This window comes from Lethenteron reissneri, chromosome 37 (assembly GCF_015708825.2).
Source record: "Lethenteron reissneri isolate LAM-NWPU_2019-01 chromosome 37, ASM1570882v1, whole genome shotgun sequence".
Lineage (NCBI taxonomy): Eukaryota > Metazoa > Chordata > Hyperoartia > Petromyzontiformes > Petromyzontidae > Lethenteron > Lethenteron reissneri.
Window position 1 is genome coordinate 10,326,786 of NC_083815.1, and position 21,367 is coordinate 10,348,152.

The following is a 21,367-nucleotide window of genomic DNA, read 5'->3' on the forward strand; positions in this document are numbered from 1 at the left end:
CTCGCCACCGCCACCACTAACCACCCTGCTGCCCTAAATTTTATGAGGTGCCACGCGAAAAACGGGCGCCTTCGGTGCGTGCGTGCTTACCGCACTGTACCGCATCAATTCTCTCTCTTCGATGTTGTCCTGGTTGTGCGATAGAGTGCGTCTGTCTTTTTGTTGCCGGTTGGTCTGTGCGTGCGGCGTCCGTTATTCACACTTCGTTATCGCCACGACTCGGGCGCTTACGTTGAATATTTGAACGGCTTATTGCAACGATGATCGCACGCCTAGGTTGTGTGTCTCTCGACAGATGTAAAGGCAGACGTGTATACTCCACATGGCAACCAAATCTCTCTATATCTTCCCATCCCCCCTCCCTACCACGCTCTACGCAAAGCAGAATACCCAATCAGTCTAGCAATTAATGGTGATGGTTTAAAATGAAATATGAAACGTGGATGCAATTTACATTCGAATGTCCATTTTATATATGTTTTCTGTCGTATCCATAATAGAGGGTTTTTCGGGTTACATCGCGTAAATATATAAATGTGTCGTTAAAACCCGCCACCACCCGACACAGCCAACTAGTAAGGGTTGTCACGTAAACAGATCGTGCCAATTCGTCACGAGTACAGCACATCGGTGTGTTGGACGTTATGCAAACACAATCGGCGTCATATTTTGCCGACGTTGCGCAGATGTGACGATTCCTCCGCACGCAAGTGAAGACCATTACATCTGTTGCGCTTCCCAATTAAAACTAAACGTGCCGCACGCTGAAACGATGCCATTTTTTTTTATTGCATTTCCATTTCGATTGGCATCAACGTTGCTGGGAGATCGCCGTCGTTGTTGAGTTGAGCACAGTCACATACGTGCTGTTATGTCAGCCGCCTCTCGGTGAAATATCCGTATAATTGGTGTTTCCTGCAAGGTCGAGAGGAGGGTGAGACACCACCCTTTTGTTGAGCTGCGTGAGAATTCACGTGGGCCCCAGGCTGGTGCCAGACATTGCCTCGCACGCCCGTCCGTGACGGTGGTGGAGACAATAGGTGATGATGTGAGGATGATTGTGACGGTGATTAATGCAATTACACTATTTATGCTATTGCTATACTGCTACTGCCACTGATGAAGCCGCTGCTGCTGCTGCTGTTGTTGATGAAGCTTCCGCTACTAATGGCGATGCTGATTATGCAGCCGATGCTGCTGCTGCTGCTACTGCTACAACTCCTGCTGCTGCTGCTGATGATGCCGACGAACGAACATGTAGCAACGTCGTGATCTCGCAGGCAGTGCCGCGAGGTGAACGTGGCACGTGTGCGCTCGTGGGCGAAGCGCGGTTCTCGCTCTCCACTAGTGCGTGCGACCCTCTGCACGCACGTGCGCATGCACACGCGTCTCAGCTTGTGAAGAGTCGCAGCCGGCAAATTTGCACGAGGGCAGCACCCCCTTTTGTTGTTGTTGCTCGCAGCCAGCTTGTACCCGAGGTGATCGTCATGGTCGTCTTCGTCTTCGTTATTTATTTTTTTCCTCCTTCCGCCGTCGTTGCAGTCGCTTTTTTCTTCTTCTTTTAAAACAAAAAGCAGCGGGGGGGGGGGGGGGGGGTTCCATCGCAGGGTGAGCGCCGCTAATGAAATCAGCGGTAAACATTGATTTCTTTTTACCCAAATTGTTTTTTCTTTCTTTCTCCTGGGAACATTATTATGAAGGCGAATGTCTCTCTGTGAAAATGACACACTTTGAAGGCATCATTTCCTCACTAAACATGCACGAGAATAGAAATATGCGTTTTAAAGTCGTGCGAACGTGCCAGTAATGGCATGCGCATGGGCGCGTGCTTGTTTCACGTCACCGCGTGGAAGTGGTTGTCACAGGGATCCACGGACCGCGTTCGCAATGCCGGTGACCCCCGCGTTCCATTCCAGATGATGCAGACCGCCGGCCACTTGCATCGACACCTATAGGGCCGCCTCCCCGTAGTTCAACTGCATCTGGTGCGGTTGCGTGAAAATCGCCAGCCACGTGCTGTGCTGTGTTGGCTGCGCTGGCCTAAACAGTTGCTCGCTAATCGCACTTGGGCATAAATAGGTGCTCGCAAAACAGCGTATGCTGCATCAGTCATCACACCTGAAGACGATTGCTTGTGTGTTGCGATCGAAACGTCGTGATATTGTATTATTTTTTCTATCTACGTGGCTTTACCGAAAGAGCCAAAGAATATAAATGTTGCAAGTTGGGTTTTTTTGTGCAGAACACATTACTTTGTGTAGATGTGCATTGGTGCGTGCGCGTGTATACGCGTGTTGCTTTGTGTATATACTGTGTACAAATGTCATCAATTATGCTGAGATCAACATCGGCGGTTTATTATTTAGAGTTGCCATTAAGGGAGTCCTGCCCCATACCTAATGTGTTTAGCATTCAGCACGGGATACAGTTGCTTTTACATAACCCCCTGCCTCTTAGCGGACCAGATCTGTTGGTGGCTCCGACTCTGTGTGCGTGCGTGTCTCAAGTGTGTCGCGCACGTGGCCGCCTCTCTCCTTTCCTGCATTACGAGGCAGCGTTTCCAGGACATTGGTTCCCGTGCCTCCAGGAACGACTGCTTGAGGAGTGGCACTTGCCGTTTATTGTCCTTTGTGTGGCCCGGCTTGGTGCCTCTGACGTACGCCGTGGCTGATAGAAGCGTTGAGAGGGAGGGAGGGAGGAGAGAAGCACGCGCGATGCGCACAGCGGCAGCAGCAGCGCTGCTGTGTTCATCGTCGGCACTGCCTCTTGGCCTCTTTCGCCACTCTCGCGTTGTTTCACGTCGGATTCGTTTTTGTTTGTTTGTTGGCACATTGGTCCTCGTGACAAAGACACAGTTGACTCATTGCGCGCGCGTTCCTTGATTTCTAATTCTGTAATAAAATAGAGAAAAACGAATGCGAGTTGTTATTTTTTTTTAACGGGCTTGAATTTCATTTCCCACCGTATCGCCGTTCTCTGGTGGGGGGAGGAGAGAGCCTCGGATAATAATTAAATAACATTAAAAATAAATTAAACATATTTCTTTGGGGGAGTGGGTGGGTAGCTGGAGGGGGGGGGAAGGGTGGGTTATTTGGTGGGGGGGGGGGGCAGGCTTACGCTGTGGAATGGAAATGAGGCTGGGTGATTTTTTCTCCCCCCCCCTTCTCATTCGCGCGACGGCACCAGTGATGTGACTCGGATTTGATGGGCTCCAGCCAGCAGCTCCGACCGTAGTGGAATTGACGGGCAGAACCAGCCCCGGCCTTCCGTGCAGCGTGGACCGGGTTGGGGGTGGGTGGGTGGACGCGTGGGGAAGTCCAGGGCGGAATCACATTTTTTGTTTTGTTCCACCGTTGATGGGGGGCCTGAGATCGTGGCTCGGCTGCGACATTCGCGACGACTTGGGCTGCCTCTGCCACGCTCCCCGACGTCCGTTCCGCGCCTGCGAGCGACAGTCGGCTGCTTTGCATTCACGAGCGGTCAGCGATCGCGTCGGCGGAGTCTCTTCCACCTTGCTCCGCTCGGCTCGGGAAACGCAATCGGCGCTTCAATGAATTTGGATGGACGCTTGCTGCCCGCGTTGTTAAAGAATCAGAAAAGGTTCTGCGTTTTTGGGTCTGGCACCTTTCTTAACCCTCGATGTGTGTGTGTGTGTGCTGTGCAGCTTCATTTTTCGACGTGTTCATTGATGAACGAGCGCGTGTTTCCGTGTCTCCGTGCGTGAGTGTCCGTGTGTGTATATGTGTGTGTGTCTGTGTGTTTGTGTATATGTGTGTGTGTGTCTCTGTGTGTGTGTGTATATGTGGGCAGCGGTGGTGCAGCGGTTAGCACGGGGACCCGGGTTCGATGCCCGCTCACGGCCAAACCGGTCCTGGGCCACCCCCTAGGTCGACTCAGCCTCAAATGAGTACCTGGTGCCGCGTGTAAACATCGCCACGAGGGAGACAAAGGCAGCCAGACGTGGTGTTGGCCACCCGCCCCCTCGTGTGCTGTCGGCTTTCATAGGTGCTCGGTAACAGCGCTTGCTCCAACAGTCTGTTAAAGGCTGCACACGGGAGGCCTTTGTGTTTACGTGGATGAATCAAGTGGTTCCGGCCTTTTGTGCGTTGAACTTTTGACGTTCCTTTTTTTCTCATTAATTGATACGTGCAACAGTAAAGTGAACCCATCCTCAGCATCATCATCATCATCCATATGTCAGTACAATGAGAGCCACCGGGTAAGACTGCACAACTTGGTGTTTGTTGTGTTTAGAAGAGGAATGCTCTCGTCATTTGAAGGTGGAATTACCACCACATTTTTCACCTCAATTGAAACGGTGCATTTGAATCTTGATGAGAAATCTATTATGCTGCAGATTACATATACGTGCACGTATGTATACACACGTGTGAGTTTGTGTACGCTGTCATGGTATACGTGTGATTTCGTTCTAAAAAAAAAAAATCTTCACATTTTGTCAACGTTACATTGTCTGCTATTGTCATTTGTTATGTTGCGTTATTGATCGGTTATATATTGATTATAGCTTCTGTACAGCAACGAACATACACGGTGCCTGGATTTGGTCACATAAGCTACGGTATTTTTATGCATTTTTTAATTAAATGCCTTTTGGTTGGCTGACAGTCGCCGTGAAAATGTGATTTAATGTTTTTATTTCGCATCGATATTTACTGCAATCCCATGAATCGAGTCCACGATTTGATGTTTGCGACAATATAAATCACTAAATATCGTGTGCACTAAGTATATACGTGTACAGTGTATATTCATGTACAGTTATATGACTTCTTGAAAAAAAATGTGACCAGAGGTAAATATTTGCAATTAATTCCACTGAATTGGACATGGACATTGGACGCTTGTGAACATACTGTGTTATCAAACGAGCATTGCATTCGGAAATTTCCAAATACTGTAAGCTTCAAATGCTTTGTTCTGATGTCTTTTTTTGGGGTTTCTCTGTTCTCAAAATGTTTGGAACGCCGCTCACGCACATATTTATTTCACCTCGTGCGTTGGGCATGCTGCGTAAACAAAGAGTGAAACCTAATTTGGCTAAAAAAAATCTGCTATTTGTGCGGCTGCTGGAAATGTGGCGAAAATTGCTCATAAAAAAATTGTGATCGCATGTATATTGTTGGTGGCTATTTTTATCACATTCGTTTTTTGCAATATGCTTCCAGAATATATATTATTCTTCTTTCAAAAGCATATCGCATAAAATGTCCTAGCCCTTAAGATAATTGCACTCTTACCCATTAAACCACGAATGATTCTAATTTGGAGGTGTTGGGATGTTAATGGTAGGTTCTCAGTTCAGCCTGCGGTCTATTCAGTGATCCAGACATGATGGTTGGCGATGCACAGCAGACTGCATCAGCTAATACTGAATGTGACTCATCGCTGATAAATATATAACTGTGACATTCCTGTGTAAATAAGATTTTTCGGGCCCGATTATTTCCCGCGCTGGCAGAATCCACGTTTCCCCACCGCATTTCTGTTCAAAGATGGCCAGATCATTATTGCAAGTAGAAGATGGCTATAAGGAGGCCTAAGCACACTTCTAATATACGTAACAGATGCTAACACTACACTGCTGGCGGAAAGGCAAAGAACAACTTAGGATACCTCGAGTATAAGCGCTTGGTCTTCTTTCCACAGGGTGTGTTTGTATGGATATTCTCCTGTAGTTAACGTGTGCATGTATGTGGGGCTTCTTTCGTACCGTACGTAGCCAACCGTGTTAATTGGCGGTGCGGAGGAAGTAAAACAAACCAAACTACGAAAAGCAGCGAAATTAGTTTTCAATCCGGAGTTTAAAGCGTATCGCTCCAGTGGCTTCCTAATGTCGGAAGGAGAAAGTGGGCGATGCAGTGACCGTCTTTGTTCGATGGTTAGCCCAAAGACGATGTCACTTTTCGACAAGCACGAAACCACTTTGGTTCGTGCTACAGATATAAAATAAAATGCTTTATGTGAAGAATCATCCCCCCAAAAAAACCCCAAAATATCCTTTATCTTGAAATCATTGTAGAGATAATACCCCAGGCTGCGAGTAACGTGTCATTTGACGCGAGTTTGAAGTTTCGTTAATGGGAAAACCGAATAAAATCATTGTCGGGAGTGCACTGTCACCACATCACTGCGGTAAACGTATCAACATTACCAGCATCATGCCACATTGACACCACTGGAGCGATCTTGACTGTCATACGTACATAAGATAAATAAATAAATATATTCTCATTATCAAAACTTCAAACTGCTGTCTGACAGCTTGGGGGTGGATTTGCGAAATAGGAGCGACTTCTCTCGTGAGTAACAGCTTCCTTTAATGTCGCACGGTGACCTGAAACGGGGCACCCAGCGAGTTGCATTTAAAGGTGACCATGGTGTGCGCTTCCCAGTGGGGAACTGTGGATCCATTCAATGCAAACAGAAATGAGATGTGTTATGCATTGCCTAATGTCCCCGCAGTTTATAAGCGAAGTCCTTATCTAAAACGCATTCCCTTTTACTCAGCATTTGATCAGTAGTGAAACACAGTACAATTGCTACTCCTTGTGCTTCCAAAAGCTGCCGAATGGAGTTATTTCATTTATTCCATCAACGATGTGCTTCATTGTCTGTGTTGCTCTGCATAGTCCTACCAGTCCTAACGGACATGTGATTAATCCACACAGAGCCACTGGGCTGTAACCCAACATTTCTTCCAGTGACAGAGATACAATTGTTATAACCTGCTTTCATCCTCAAACGTAGCCTGAAACCTGGTCTCAGTCTCCCAGCACTGAGTTTTAAGCCGCTGAATAGTACATGTCGGGATTCTAGGGAGCCACGATGCAGAGATGTTAACTACCTCGCCTGCTATGCAGGAGTCATGGGTTTGATCCCACCTGATGACGGAGACTTGTGTTGCTTCTGAAACGTCGTGATTTTTATTTTATTTTTATTTTTTATTTTATTTTACTTTCATTAATTTTAATGTTTTACCTACGTGACTTTACCGAAAAAACCTAAGAATATGAATCCTTGCAGTCACGAAAGCTTCAAATCTAGAATGTATATTTGGGGTTTGCATGTTCTCCCCGTGGTCACGTGAATTTTTATCCAGGTCCTCCGTTTTTTCCCTCCACATTTAGAATCAACGTCACCACGCGTTTAAGAGTATTTGGCCGCTATAAATTTGCCACGTGGTGATCAGCCGTCAGCCGCCACTTCGTCGAGCGATCATTTTGTGACAGCCAGGCCCCTGCTGAAAAAGAGCTACGCGTGGCTCAGCGGGAAACCTTGCCTGGTGAAAGAAAAAAAAACAACCATAGTTAAAACAGTTCTTGTCTCCGAGTGAGTTATAGGCGTGTTTCTAAGTCCCTGTGTCGATGTTCCACATGGCAGCGACTACCTGGTGGAAGAGAAGAGCGTGGTGCTACAGAAGAAGGAGAGCGAGGGCTTCGGTTTCATCTTGAGGGGGGCGAAAGGTAGGGCGCCTCTTCTTTCATTCCGGCCACGTGAAAAAGAAAACAATGATAATTGCAGGACACGCGCCACGCCTGTATCACCCAGCGTGCCTCTTCTTTCATTCCGGCCACGTAAAAAAGAAAACAATGATAATTGCAGGGCACGCGCCACGCCTGTATCACCCAGCGTGCCACTTTGGAAGGGACTTCATATTTCACGTGTTAAATATGAAGGGGAAAACATTATGAAAAGATGTTCCTTTTTCATAAGAGGCTTTTTTGGGTTAGATCGCGTAAATATAAAAGTGTCGTTAAACCCGCGACCACACGACACAGCCAATTAGTAAGGTTTGTCACGTAAAAAAACATGCTAATTAGTAAACACACATTTCCAATTCGAGTGCCACGTTTCACCAGTAATTACAACCAGCCTCATCAGGCGACAGCCAGAATTGTTCCTCTTGGTACGCATTAATTTGACGAGCTCTTCTTTACGGTGACTTTGAGTAACGTGGAGCTGGATACCTGCCATTAGAATGTCGAATTTTCACCGCTGGCTGATGACTGCTAACAGAGGTGACCTTTACTCAACACGCGATTGAGCAGGGATGCGGTGGCTTTTTTATTTGTATTTTTAACAATGATGAATACAGATAAGCACAAGACTTTGAATCTTTACTTTTGTACGTATGTTTTTTTAAACGTTCCGACTAAGGTTGAATATTTGTACATATTCACACATTAGCTGTCTCTGTTGTGTAACAAGAGGCATAATTACTTTGTTAAAGATCATCCTATATGAACAAATCTTTAGTAACTACAGTGACGGGTTGAACAACTTGTAAAAAGAAGGCAAAAAAGTTGGGCTCATGATGAATATGATGAAAACCAAAGTCGTGTACAACACGTGTACTAAATAAAATACCTTAAATGTTCAAGGGATATAACTGTAAAAACCAAACAGTGTGTGTTTATATGTAAATTGTTTCAAGGCAGACCAGTGTCACAATTATTAAATGTAGTCAAGTGTGAACGGCCTGGAGCACTTGTGGAAAAATTACATTTTGATAATGAAAATCAATACATGAATGTGGGTTAAAGAGTGTAGTTTCTAAATATGTGCCGTGACATGGATTTGATACATGAGCACAAGACAAAGAAGATGAAACCAAAGAAACGTAGATAAATGCATGCTGGCAATTAGCCTTAGAGACAGAGAGAGGAGCACATGGCTCAGGGAACAAACACGCGTTCAAGACACAGTACTGGCTCTTAAGAACAGTAAGTGTGGCCCTGGGCAGGACACTTAGAAGGGATGATAGCCGATGGCTAAGAATGGTGACAGAATTCCACCCAAAGACGGAGCTCAGCTGTAGACGATGCTCGCTCTGGAGATGTTTTCTCATTTAAATATTCATTTGAGCGCCTTATTTCAAGGCGCTCGACATAGTAAAAAAAAACGCGACGACCGAATGGATTGATTTAGATGGCACGGGCGTACAATAATTAAGGAATGCGTGACAGCGATAGAGGGGTACTTGGGGAGCACGAAAGAGTAGGTGAGGGATGGGAAGGAGTGGCGGGGCGAGAGGGGGGAAGATCATTGGCAATGGAGGTGAGGTAGAGCGATGGCATCTGCTCATGCAGTTCCCGCAACGCCGGTTATCATGGCTGGCTATGTACGGTGCGAAAGAAGTCCAACGTGCATATCCATACCTCCATGTGCAGCAGGTACACAGACTGTGTGTAAACACACATCGATTCGCTGAAAACATCTTCGTACGTGTGGCACCACCAGAGCTTGGGTAGTTGTTGGTAGTGCCGGCTCAACGCGCGGCGACCACCTTCGAGCTTGTCCGTGGTTCCTCAGCGATTGTGAGACGCATCTTGCATGAACGATGACGCTGTCGAAGAACCAAACGTTTCAGCATTGTAGGACCGTGAAGGACAATTATAGCGTGGCCAGGCCTGCATCTAGCAATGGATAGGCCGTGGCTGTTGATGACGATGGATTATGCAGTTTTATTGTTATTATAATGCTTGAAATGTCAGACACCTGTCTTTTTGCATGAAATAATTTCCCTTTGCAAAAGTACAAAATGCTTAATAACAACATGTTCATAATAAGGTTTTTGGGTTAGATCGCGTAAGTATAAATGTGTCGTAAACACTCCACCACCCGACACAGCCAGTAAGGTTTGTGACGTAAACAACGCGCCACTTGGTTACTACTTCAGCCCACCAGTGTGTTGGAGAGTAAATACTTACGCGATCTAACCCAAAAAAATCTTTATTATTAATAATATTGGTCGTGAAAGCCTACATGTTAAACATCACGTTGTAATTCTGATGAAAGCACCACTTACATGACAATTGTGTCTGTCTATGATATGATGAGACTAACTAGCAAACTAAAACAACCTTCAACGGTTGTTGTTACCAGAGCTGTTGTGAAATAGACGGGAAATATCACGTGACGTAATTCGTGTAGGAAGGGCCTATCGTGTGCTCGAGTAATAACCCAAACGTGACAATAATCCACAATCACATCAAAATCACATCACAATGAGAGTTTATCTTACCAAGTCGCCCTGCTTGGTGAAGACACGGTCACGTGATGCATGTCAAAGCTGCACCTGACCGGGTTAAGTGAAAACGATCAATTGAGACGTGCATGCAAAACATTTCATTTCAAAGAGACACACACTGCGCTAGTTATCACAGGACGACTTGATATTAGTTCCATCAATGGCACTTTGTAGGGGAAGTCAACAGTGGATAGACTAGATTGCTCCCCTGCTCCCCTCCCCCCCCCCCCCCCCGACATAGGATTGTGAATTTCCACCACTGCTCAGGGCTTTAGGCAGGAGATGAGCGACAACGCTCCGATGCTCATTTCATGCAACAAATCACACTTGCTCTACTTTGACTTGAAATGTGTTTTGCGAAAGTTTTCTTGATTTACACGTTTCCCGCACTGTTCAGGTGACTTGTGTGTCACTCTCCGCACGTGATTTCGTGAGAGGTTACCCACCGATCATACAGTCGAATTTCTCCCCGGATAAATAAACATTATCTGATTCTCAATAAAGGTGAGGATTCAGATAATTGAGCACACTGACGTTTCAAACTTTCCGTAAAAGTTAATCACCACGCTCAAATAGGCATTGTTGAGTGGTAGCCATCTCCTGCGGCTGTCGTGTGCCAGTGGTTTAAATTCCATATCCCAATGCCAGAGACTGCCTACGGCAAGATGACGCGACTGATCCCATCAGACCTCAGAAGCTAAGCAGGCGTTGAGGCTGGATAGTCGCTGCCATGGGCGACTGCCATGCACGAAAGAACAGGTGCCGTTGGTGTGATGGGAGCAGTTGTGAGCATGGCAGGCAAACCATGTATTATTCCGTATTCCCCCACTTGCACACTGAACAATGTGGTGAAGTACGGTCAAATAGCCCTCACGGCTTGCACGGCATCGTGATGCACGCGTCCAGCGGTGGATTGACAAATGGGTCGTAGGGTATGTGCACAGTCTTTACATAGGCAGCCGCAGCTGACCTTTTATGTCGTATTGCAGCCTCATGATGATGACTGGGGATGATAGAGGGTGATAGAAGTGTGATAGAGAATGATCGATCGAAGATTATCGAAGATGATCAAGGATAGAGGATGATCGTGGATGATAGAGAGTGATCGAGGATGATTGATCGAGGATAACGGAGGGTGATTGATCGAGTATAATCGGCCGAAGATGATTGAGGATGATAGAGAATGATGGAGGATGATGGCAATGACAATATTGATGACGGCCCAGTCCTGGCTGCGATTTTACACTCACGTCATTTCTATGACGAGCCCTTCGACTTCATTGATAAATTAAGTCATATCGATGCTTTTACATCAAGTGTACACGGGCAACGGTGTGTAAATGTGCCCTCGAAGCCGGGTGTAATAGAACTAAGTGAAATGACCACACCTCTTCCTTCACTCATCGGTGACTAGAACATTGCACGGACTCCACACGAGCCACCCAGCCGCGTCAAAGAGAAAGATCCCCCGTGTTGCCTGAACAGACTGTAGGGACAAGCGCTGTTAGCGAGCACCTATGGAGGCTGGCGCGGCACACACGAGGGTGGGTGGCCAGCACAACGCCCGGCCGCCTTTGTCTCCTTAATGGCGATGTTTACACACCGCACCAGGCACTTATTTGAGGTTGAGTCGACCTAGAGGAGGCCCAGGACCAGTTCACAGACACGCACACCGCACGGTAATGTCCGAGTATTTTAATCGTAGGGCCATTGCGTGACGATCGAAGATGATTGAGGATGTCACAACCCAATTGGCAACATTTCACAATTACCAACGACCCAACTAAGTGTAAATTATAACGATTGCATTCGTATGCCAATGTATGAATTTGGGTGGAGCAGTGGAACAGGAGTTGACTCACTGCGCGATGAACCCTGAGTTTGACTTTCTGGCCACGGCTAACATGAGTGACGAGCGATATCGAAACCAGACCCCCTCTTTACAAATATTCACTGACCAGCGTGGTGAAGTATGGTCAAACAACCCCCCCCACGACGAAAAGACGTGGTGAGGCCTTCATATGGCAGTGGATTGCTACAGCTCTGTACATAATGCATTTGAAATTAAAACAAATGTCTTTCCGCTTAAATGACCGTGAGAAAACACCCGTCCTCCTGTTGACAGCCCTGATCCAGTGGTGAGAAAGATTCGATTCAAAGGGCAAACACTGTTGACTTCCCACAATGCATTACTCAGTGCACCAACCACAGGATTGAGTCCATCCCCAACTGGGATTTGAACTCGCAACCTTCGGGTTGTTATTCACACCGTCCTAACCGTGCCACTCAGCCAGATTTATGGTTTTATTTACTCTTATTTATGCCAATATACCTAATGCCTGTTCATATGAAACCGTCTGTTTACTAACTCCCTTTTAGCAGTGTCTCTATAGCAGTGTCTCTATAGATGTGTAACGAGGGGGGGGGGGGGGGGTTTGAAAAATGTGACGTCACATCAAAATGCGCAACTTTAAATAACTATAGACAACACGTTCTACTTAATTAAATAGACTTTTTAATAAATGTTTTCTCCTACAACATCAGAGTGCAGCGCCACATTAAATACGCACTACAATGACAATAGTTTAAAGCGATTTGAATCATGTTTCACAATCCGCTGCTGGCAACCATGACGTCACGTTGCACCTTTACTCTGAAGAAGAGTCATTCGCCTGCAATATCGCCTTCATCATTTACCCTTCTGTTGCAACACAGCGTTCGCTAATGACAACGGTGGCATCGTATTGTCAGCGCAACCTAAATGCAGCCTCAAATGAGCGAGATGATGTCAACTCACGCGGCTTAAATAAAGTGTACAGCACTTGGAAATGTACAAGCGTAAAAATTCCGACACGTGCACTCGCTGTCACGTGTGACTGACACTGTGGCCGGCTCCTTGGCCTTCCTCCTCTCTGCTCCCCCTCCACTGCCATTACCCTTCCACCGTCCCCTCCCCGATGCCTCCCCCCGCCCCACACCTTCCCCCCCCGATCACCAATCACAGCCGATGTTCCCATCGAGGAGTTCACCCCCACGCCCGCGTTCCCGGCCCTGCAGTACCTGGAGGCCGTGGATGATGGAGGGGTGGCGGCTCAGGCCGGCCTTAAGACCGGGGACTTCCTCATTGAGGTAAGATTTTGAAATACGGCAACACATGCACCTTGGCGCCACAAGAAGAGCCCTGGGTTCGATTCCCCGCTGGGTGCGCCTTCCAGTGTGGAGTTTGCATGTTCTCCCGATTGTTCTGCGTGGGTTTCCTCCCGACTTTTTTCCAAGTTTCCTCCCGCAGCTGAAAAAAAATGTTGCAAGATTGCCTGAAAATTACTCAGCGTCACAAGTTGCAGCAACATCGCCCCCCTACTACTACGCAAACTTGGCAGGACCCTTTGTGAGAAAGTGTCCTGGGTAAACAAATGTAATGATAATAATATGCATTTGGTTGTGTTCATGGTAATGGGAATTACACCATGGAACACTGAACCTGGCATACTCGGTACATTTAACATTAACATCACATGTGCTTTTGAAGCAGGTTAGAGCGTGGCATAACCGAGCTCATTTAGTCACTGTGTCTCATACAGCTGCATTGTTCTTCTAACTCCGACATCATGGAATTACTCAATCCTCCGGTATGCAGTATCCCAACAGTGTAACCACTGCCATTGCCTTACAATGCAACTGTTTGCATTGGCGGATCCCCTTCAATCTTGATTTGAAGCTTTCGTGACTGCAGGAATCCATACTCTTTGGTTCTTTCGGTAAAGTCACGTAGGTAGAAAAATAAAAGAATAATTTTTTGTTTTATTTTTTTACCTACGTGTTTTATTTTTCTACCTACATGTTTTATATTTCTACCTACGTGACTTTACCAAAACAACCAAAAAGTATGGATCCCCTTCAATCGGCGGAGAGTTGCATCTTAGCGTCATGGAACGACTTCAATGGGCCTCTGTTAACAATGCTCCTTCGCAATCTACAAAATGCGGTTCGCCAAGTGTTGGCCATCAGATATGTTTGTACATTTCAGCTCTCACAACTGGGCTGCACCGAATAAGTGAAAGTGGAATGTATGAGGTGAGCAGGACGGACCATTACTGACCCATCGGAGTTCCTTTATGCATGTATTTTTAACTTCTTTCGCACCATACGTAGCCAACCGTGCTAATCGGAGGTGCGGGAAACCAGGAGGGGGGTGCCTTCACTTTCTTGCCCACCCTGTGTATTCATCGGAGGCTGAGCCGAGATCATCAGACTCACTGCACCTTAGAGCCACGGATGGCTGTTGATGGTCCTGAGCCAGTGGTGGAAATTCACAATTCCCACATAATGGACCATTCTCTCTGACAGATGGCCACGGTTTATCTACCAGGAATTGGTAGCCAATTTATTAATGCCAGATTGATGATTGGCTCGACAGACCTTCGAGCAATATCTGTAATCTCAACCTTCGGAAATGTGAGACAAGTGTTTTTTGACCGTATCACCACCTGGGCAGATTTTTTTTTTATGGAGCGAAAATTCCCCGAACAACCAACCTCCTGTTCATAAACACCGAGAGAACTGCATAGACTGTGAAATCCCAATGAACACTGTGAAACATTGACAAAGTTTTGACTGGTGGCAACTCCGTTTAAATTATTCAGATCTGAAATTGAAACACTTGAGGTTTTTTTTTTCCCGCGAAATTATTATAACAGTGCCAGGCAGTGCCGCGGATAAATCTGCATTGCTGTGGCTGATTACGTCCTTGTGAATTATGACCCCCGAAAATCCACAATTTTATTTGGTCCAATACCAGCATCCGCTGTCGTGCGAAAATAAATGTGCCAGACCCGACGTTGATGTACAACACTATCAATAACCTACCCCCGAAAACTTATTTTGCAAATGTTAATATTTCAGGATTGTGTAAATGCCAAGGACAAACTTTGTAAAAAAAACAATTACATCAGCCAGGTAGGCTGAGTTTTTCCTCACAACTTTCTACAGCGCTAACTAACTTTCTTCGTCTGGTCACATGGTGGCTTCTGAGATTTGTGTGCCAACTTTCCTGTGGGAGCAGGAAATTTACACTTAACATTTCAGCATACTCATCCTTATCGAAAAGGTCAGTGTCTTTTTTTGATTAAAATTTTTAAATATTATACGCTGAGGGAGTTGTTTAAACTTTACTAAACGATTTTGTGAGTGTAGATGTCCGCACAAGGGGAAATTAAATTACCTGCATGGATAATATCGATGCAGTACCTGACACGTTTCCATGTTAAATATTGAATAACGTTTAACATAAATAAGAGTTGTGTGGAAAGAAAAGTTACCCAGCTGAAATAGCCTTTTTCTGAAACCAAAAACAAGGTCAGCGTTTGACCAACTGTGGCTTTAAATCGTTACAAATACCTTTCAGAAAATAAGATGACAATATTGCAAATGTGCAAATATAATAGAGGAAATTTAGCAGACTAAAAGACAGCCCAGCAAAGAGTTGTAAATTACAAGCAACAGAAGGCATAAACACCTCACTGCCACTGTCATTAGTCCCATATTAAATCTTAGGGGTTGTGAGGGGGCGCCATAAGCGTCATCAGGTGGGATAGCGTGGCCTACTGCTGATGCAGACTGTTTTAACCTTTTAAACCTTTAAAATAGTCTGCATCAGCAGTAAGCCATGCTGATGACGGACGCTTGTGTTGCGCCCGAAACGTCGTGATTTAATTTAGTTGTTTTCATTTATATTATTTTATTGTTTTACCTACGTGACTTTACCGAAAAAAACAAAGAGTATGAATCCTTGCAGTCACGAAAGCTTAAAATCTAGAATTGGTGTGAGGATTGTTGTTTGTTTACTTGCATTTCTCTCCATCCAGCAGTATAAATGGGTTACACCGCAGTTAGTCGATGGGCAGGTCAAATGCGGTGGGGTAAAGTGTGGGTACTGCCACCTCTTCCGAAACGTTTAGCCAATGTAGAAGAGTAGGCCAAATACCCTCTAGACATCCTCTCTAGGGGTCCCCCTCCCACGGAGGCAATAGCAGGGCTGCACCTTTATACTTTACTAGCTTTACTACCCGGCTTCGCCAGAGACTGGGATTCTTGTCTTGGATTAATACACGGCCTATGCGGAGGGTGGGGGGGGGGATGCGTGACGTCAGCAGGCACACTGCATAACGCTTCCGCATGCGGGTGACATCACAGAAGTGACGTCACCGCTCACTTGCCGTGCAAAATATATCCATTATTGTGCCCACCCCCCAAAATACATAAGTTATTTTTTATACTTTCTGCATTGTGTACTGTCTGGAAGCTATCCACATGCCAAATTGCAAGTTTGTTGCATGTTGGGAAGTGTATATTCACAAATTTCCCTTTTATTATACTTCATTAACGCACGGGAGCAGGTTTCCATCTGGTGCATAACAGGTAAATGAGCCATATGCAGAGCAGTTGGAGGTGGCAAGTATCATTCTAACTTCTTGTTGGATAAAGAATGTTATATAGTATTGCCTGGGAATGGCTTTTATATAGAGTCAGCTGGTGTATAAAACAGTTTCCTGCTAGTAGATATTGGATAGCAAGCAAAACCCTTCTAAAAAGGTAATAAAAATGAATGCGTCAACATAGCAGAAATAAAACGTGCAAAACTGAACCACAGGACGTCAAAGAGTCGCACTTCCTGTGTGGGTTCAGCTGGACTTCTGTTACGTGTTGAAATGTATCAATGTGGCCATTCAGAGATTTGGCTGAGTGGCACTGGTTAAGAACATTGACTTTACATGAACCCTTTCCCATTCCGATGACGTACGTGTATGAAAAACTAAAATAAAATAGCTTCATCGGTACCGAGGCTCTCACAAGGCCATGCTGGATGGCGTATGGCACAGTCTGGCGTCAGCTATCATAGAGTGCGGTCGTGTCGCTACGGTTCTCTGCAGTGACTGCAGTGGCTTTCAAAACAACGGGGCTACTCCTCTCTAGGTAAAATTAACGCAAACCCGCCCTGCGCGTTCGGGACGGGAAAGGCTTAAGAGTGTCGCGAATACTAAACCACTACGGCACGAGGCTCTCGTGGCTGTTGCTGTACGGCTCTTCGATTATAGTTTCAGGGTTGTGCCGCCTGTTGCTCTCGGCGCGACGTCCGACGTTTCACTCCACGTGCTGGGAGCTTCTGCAGGATACCGAAATCTGAAGAAGCCCCCAGTATGTGGAGAAGAGTGCTGCAACCTTGCATGCAGTATACAGTGGCCATCCTAGTGGCCCAATGGAATGTGGATTATTCACCAATGACTCAGGGCCACCAATCAGGGATGAGTATCTCGACGACTTTCATTTATCAACGGAATCATTTGCAACGTTGCTGGAGAAGTCGATTTTAACAGATGCGAGACGGTCAGAAATACAGGGGAGTGAAATGTCTGACCATGTCCACAGCAGAGGCGAAGTGTCCATCCATTGCACAAGCATTGATTGCCATAGCACTATTGTATGTGTACGATTATTGCTTGAGCGTTTATAAAGGGCATCGATTGTGTGAGCATTGATGAATGAACGTTGAGAGAAGAGACGGCATTATTTATGAGGGCCCCCCCACCTCATCCCGCGCGAGATGAAATCGGAGTGGTAATTAGGAGCGCGCCCGCGTGCAGGATTTCAAAGAATCGGATGTCAAGATTCGTTGTCTTTGTACCGGAGAACATAACGTCGAGCGGACGTTGAGGACTGCTGCGTGTTGCGCGGTTCCATTTTGAGCACTGCCCGACTTCTTAAAATGAGCGTTGCAAGTTCTTTGGCGCGGCTTAAAAGAAGCCGGCAGGACAGCGGCTTGTTTCCCCGGGGAGTGAGTGGGGGGGGAGGAGGGTGTGATTCACTCACCAACCGCACCGCACCGCACGCACCTCGCCACGATCCCACCGGTGGGGGGCTCTTGGGCCGACCGCACTGAACCCCCCGTGCATTGTTTTCACCCCCCTCCCCCCATATTTATAAACGCCGCCCACCTCTCCGGTGCCAGAGGCACCCGAGTGCGAAAGCCATTACGCGCGTGACACGTGCACATTACAAGCGCGTCGCGGAGCAGACTGGCGCAATTTGATGGAACAAAATTGAACCGGCTTGACGGAAAAATGTGCACGCCCGGACGTCAAAATGACATTGGCGGTGGTGGGGAGGGGTGGAGTTTGCATTTTTTTAAGGTGCCAAACATTACTCTTTCCGTCAGATTGTCAAATGAAAATTGCTTTGATAGTTTTAAATGAAACGGTACATATTTTGTTCCATTCCCACCGATGGGTAACTTTTTTTTTGACACACTTTGTAAAAAGGTTTTTTTATAAGCTCCATAAAAAAAAAGTATTTGAACAGACGTGTAAAAGCCCCTTGTGTGTCCGAAGTTTTTTTTTTCTTCTACAATTTGATCTCAGTTATACCACCGATGTTAGCCGCAGAACAAAGCCAGATTGTGTTTTTTTATCGCGGCTGAAGAGAGACACGGAAGGACATCTATTCCTAGTAGCCATGGGTGTAGTTTCAATTGAGTTGTTATTTGCCTTCCTCCGGAGCATATTATTTGACAATTGCCAACGTGGCTGTCGTCAAGTCTCGATGCCTTGAAGAACAACGCGATGGGCACTCACCTCCGTTGGTGTGGCTCTTGAGCCAGTGGTGGCTCTTGATCCAGTTGTGGAAATGACACATTTACGTGGCCGTAGCTGTTCTTTTCTTTGACGTGTGTCGCAACGGGTACTGCGAGATCCGACCGTGTCTGTCCAGTGCTCGCCAAGCTGCATTGGTTCCCGGTTGCCGAACGAATACATTGTAAGGTCACACTCATTACACACAAAGTGCTTGCCGCAAATGAACCACAATACCTTGCAGATCTTGGCGCGGATCATTCTGTTGTCATGTCGTCCAAGCGCAGCGGTGAGGATGAATGCGCAGAAGAAACAAAACTTAGAAACTTTGATTAGCGCATCGTATCGAGCTCGTCGAGAGGAATAGATTGCCGCTTCGTTCGCCTTCAAAAGGCTTAAAATGACGTCGCAGCTAAGTTTATGCGAGAGCCGGGGGCTTATGGGACCCCGGGGTCCCTCCATAAGGTTCAATTATAATTAATAAAAATGAGCCCTAAGAAGGCCGACTTTGATGCGGCACATACCATGCATGGTGACACCACCCACACGGCAGGCAGTGAGGTACCTTTGAGCGGCAGTACAGCAAATAGTTTGTTGCAGGCTTGTGTTTAGTTTGCATAAGCCCCCTTCGGTATTTGTGGATTCTCTTTCAACACTCTATGTACGTAAAAAAAAAAATATGCAAAATATTCCAGACAGGACTTTGTTGAAAAGATGCTTAGTCCTCAGGGAGACTTTCTGGCAAAGTAAAGAAACATTAACCCGTAAAAACAAAGTTTTTCACTATAAATCCTTTATATGCGTGGCGGCTAGAGTCCTCTCGTCCTCTGGCTTGAGATGGCTGCCACCTATGGGTCAGATGATTGCCTGCCACCATTAAGCAATTGGTAATTAAATATATATATTTTTTTCCTAACAAGTGTAAAGTTATGGAAAAAAATTTTCACGAAAATAAATTGTCACGCACAACGAGTCTGTGTGCAAAATGTCAGCTCGATTGGATCACGGGAAGTGGGTTAAAAAACGACCCAAAGATTTGCACAGTCGTAAGCGCGCAAGCAAGCAAGTGAACTTAATATAAAGGATTTAAAAAATGCAAAGAGTTATATATTTATTTTTCTGAAATACGATTGAAATCAACCAAACCATCGATGTAGCTTTAGAACAACAGAGTTGACTAAAACACATACAAATGTTACACATTTTGCTATTTTAGTGTAAAATATTACTTTATTTTTTAAATGGACACGCACATAATTGTGAAAAATATTACACTGAAATGTGTAGGACTGTCAAATTGAGCATGAGGAAGATGAAAGGTTTGAACGTTGACTACTTTGCATCAAATCTTCAGCTCACCATGATCAATCCACGACGGTGGATCGTGAATATATGCATAGCTACATATAGTCAGGCATTTAAACAATTATTAAAAGTGCGTACAAATTGTGATCATTGTTTTTTTACCCTTTTATCTGGCAACAAAACTGACACCTTTTTTTACAAGGAGTCATGTTTGCATTGACCACAATACCTGCGGTCAGAATGCAAACAAAAAACACAATTCTGATAACACTGGGCAACACACTTATTCTGGCATAAGGTATTCCAACGGCTTCAAGGTAATTTTGGGGTGCTGATTCCAAATCTGGCATCAGTTTTTCTATCACATCATGTTTTTGAGATATCAAATATTGCATTTTCAATAAAAACTGCAGAAGAAAAATATTAAATAAATGTGGATATCTACATAAAATTATATTATAAACACACTATCCTAAAAATACAGCACCATATTTTATAAATAAAGCAGTCACTGACTCGCAACAACTTGCAATCATAAGCGACAGAGTTAATTTCGGGTAAAATCAATGAAAATGGGGTATGCCGATAGCATAAAAATGAGATGTGATAGAGCAAATCTGAGATCAGATTTGGAATCAGCACCCTGAAATTAGTCTAAAACAGCTGCAAAAGTCCAGGCCAGTGGAATGTATGCACTGCACTTGAAATTCATTGGTCTACACCCGAGACAGCTTTTCTTAGAGCCTCGTCTCACATGGTCTTGGATCAGATGACGCCTGACGCCTTTTGGCGTCATCTGGTAAAAGGGTAAAAAAACAATTATCATATTTTGCTACTGGAAAAGGAGGTTCCAATGGTGCGTACAAATTGTTTGCCATCGCAGCAACAGCAGTTGACTGGCACGTACAGAGATTTCCTCATTACGTTTACCCTGCATTTGCTTTATTTACCGTGAACCACACAAAACAAAGACACACACTTGGGTCATTGTAACTATCACGGTTGTAAAGTATCACTGCAGAATAAAAAAACACTTCACTCTTCAATTCAACTTATTGAGACCTCGACAGCCATGCAACCACAGACTGACTTCAGTCATAACTGGGACTTGACACTTAACACAATGCCATCTTACATTTTCTTAGGTTTTTTCGGTAAAGTCACGTAGGTAAAACATTAAAATTAATGAAAGTAAAATAAAATAAAAATCACGACGTTTCGGAGGCAACACAAGTCTCCGTCATCAGGTGGGACCGTCACAGCCAGATTAGCTGCATCAAGTGAGCAAATCTGGCTGTGACGGTCCCACCTGATGACGGAGACTTGTGTTGCCTCCGAAACGTCGTGATTTTTATTTTATTTAACTTTCATTAATTTTAATGTT

General features: G+C 45.4%; 1 protein-coding gene across 4 annotated transcripts in view; it reads left to right on the forward strand.

Moving 5' to 3' along the window:
• Positions 1–21,367, forward strand: part of LOC133351440 (SH3 and multiple ankyrin repeat domains protein 3-like) — a 631,852-nt gene that overhangs the window by 474,238 nt on the left and 136,247 nt on the right. For all 4 annotated transcript variants that reach the window (XM_061566655.1, XM_061566657.1, XM_061566656.1 and 1 more), the window contains 2 exons: positions 7,405–7,487; positions 13,059–13,183. In XM_061566655.1, the coding sequence (XP_061422639.1) occupies positions 7,405–7,487; positions 13,059–13,183 (208 nt within the window). The remainder of the gene's footprint in view (positions 1–7,404; positions 7,488–13,058; positions 13,184–21,367) is intronic.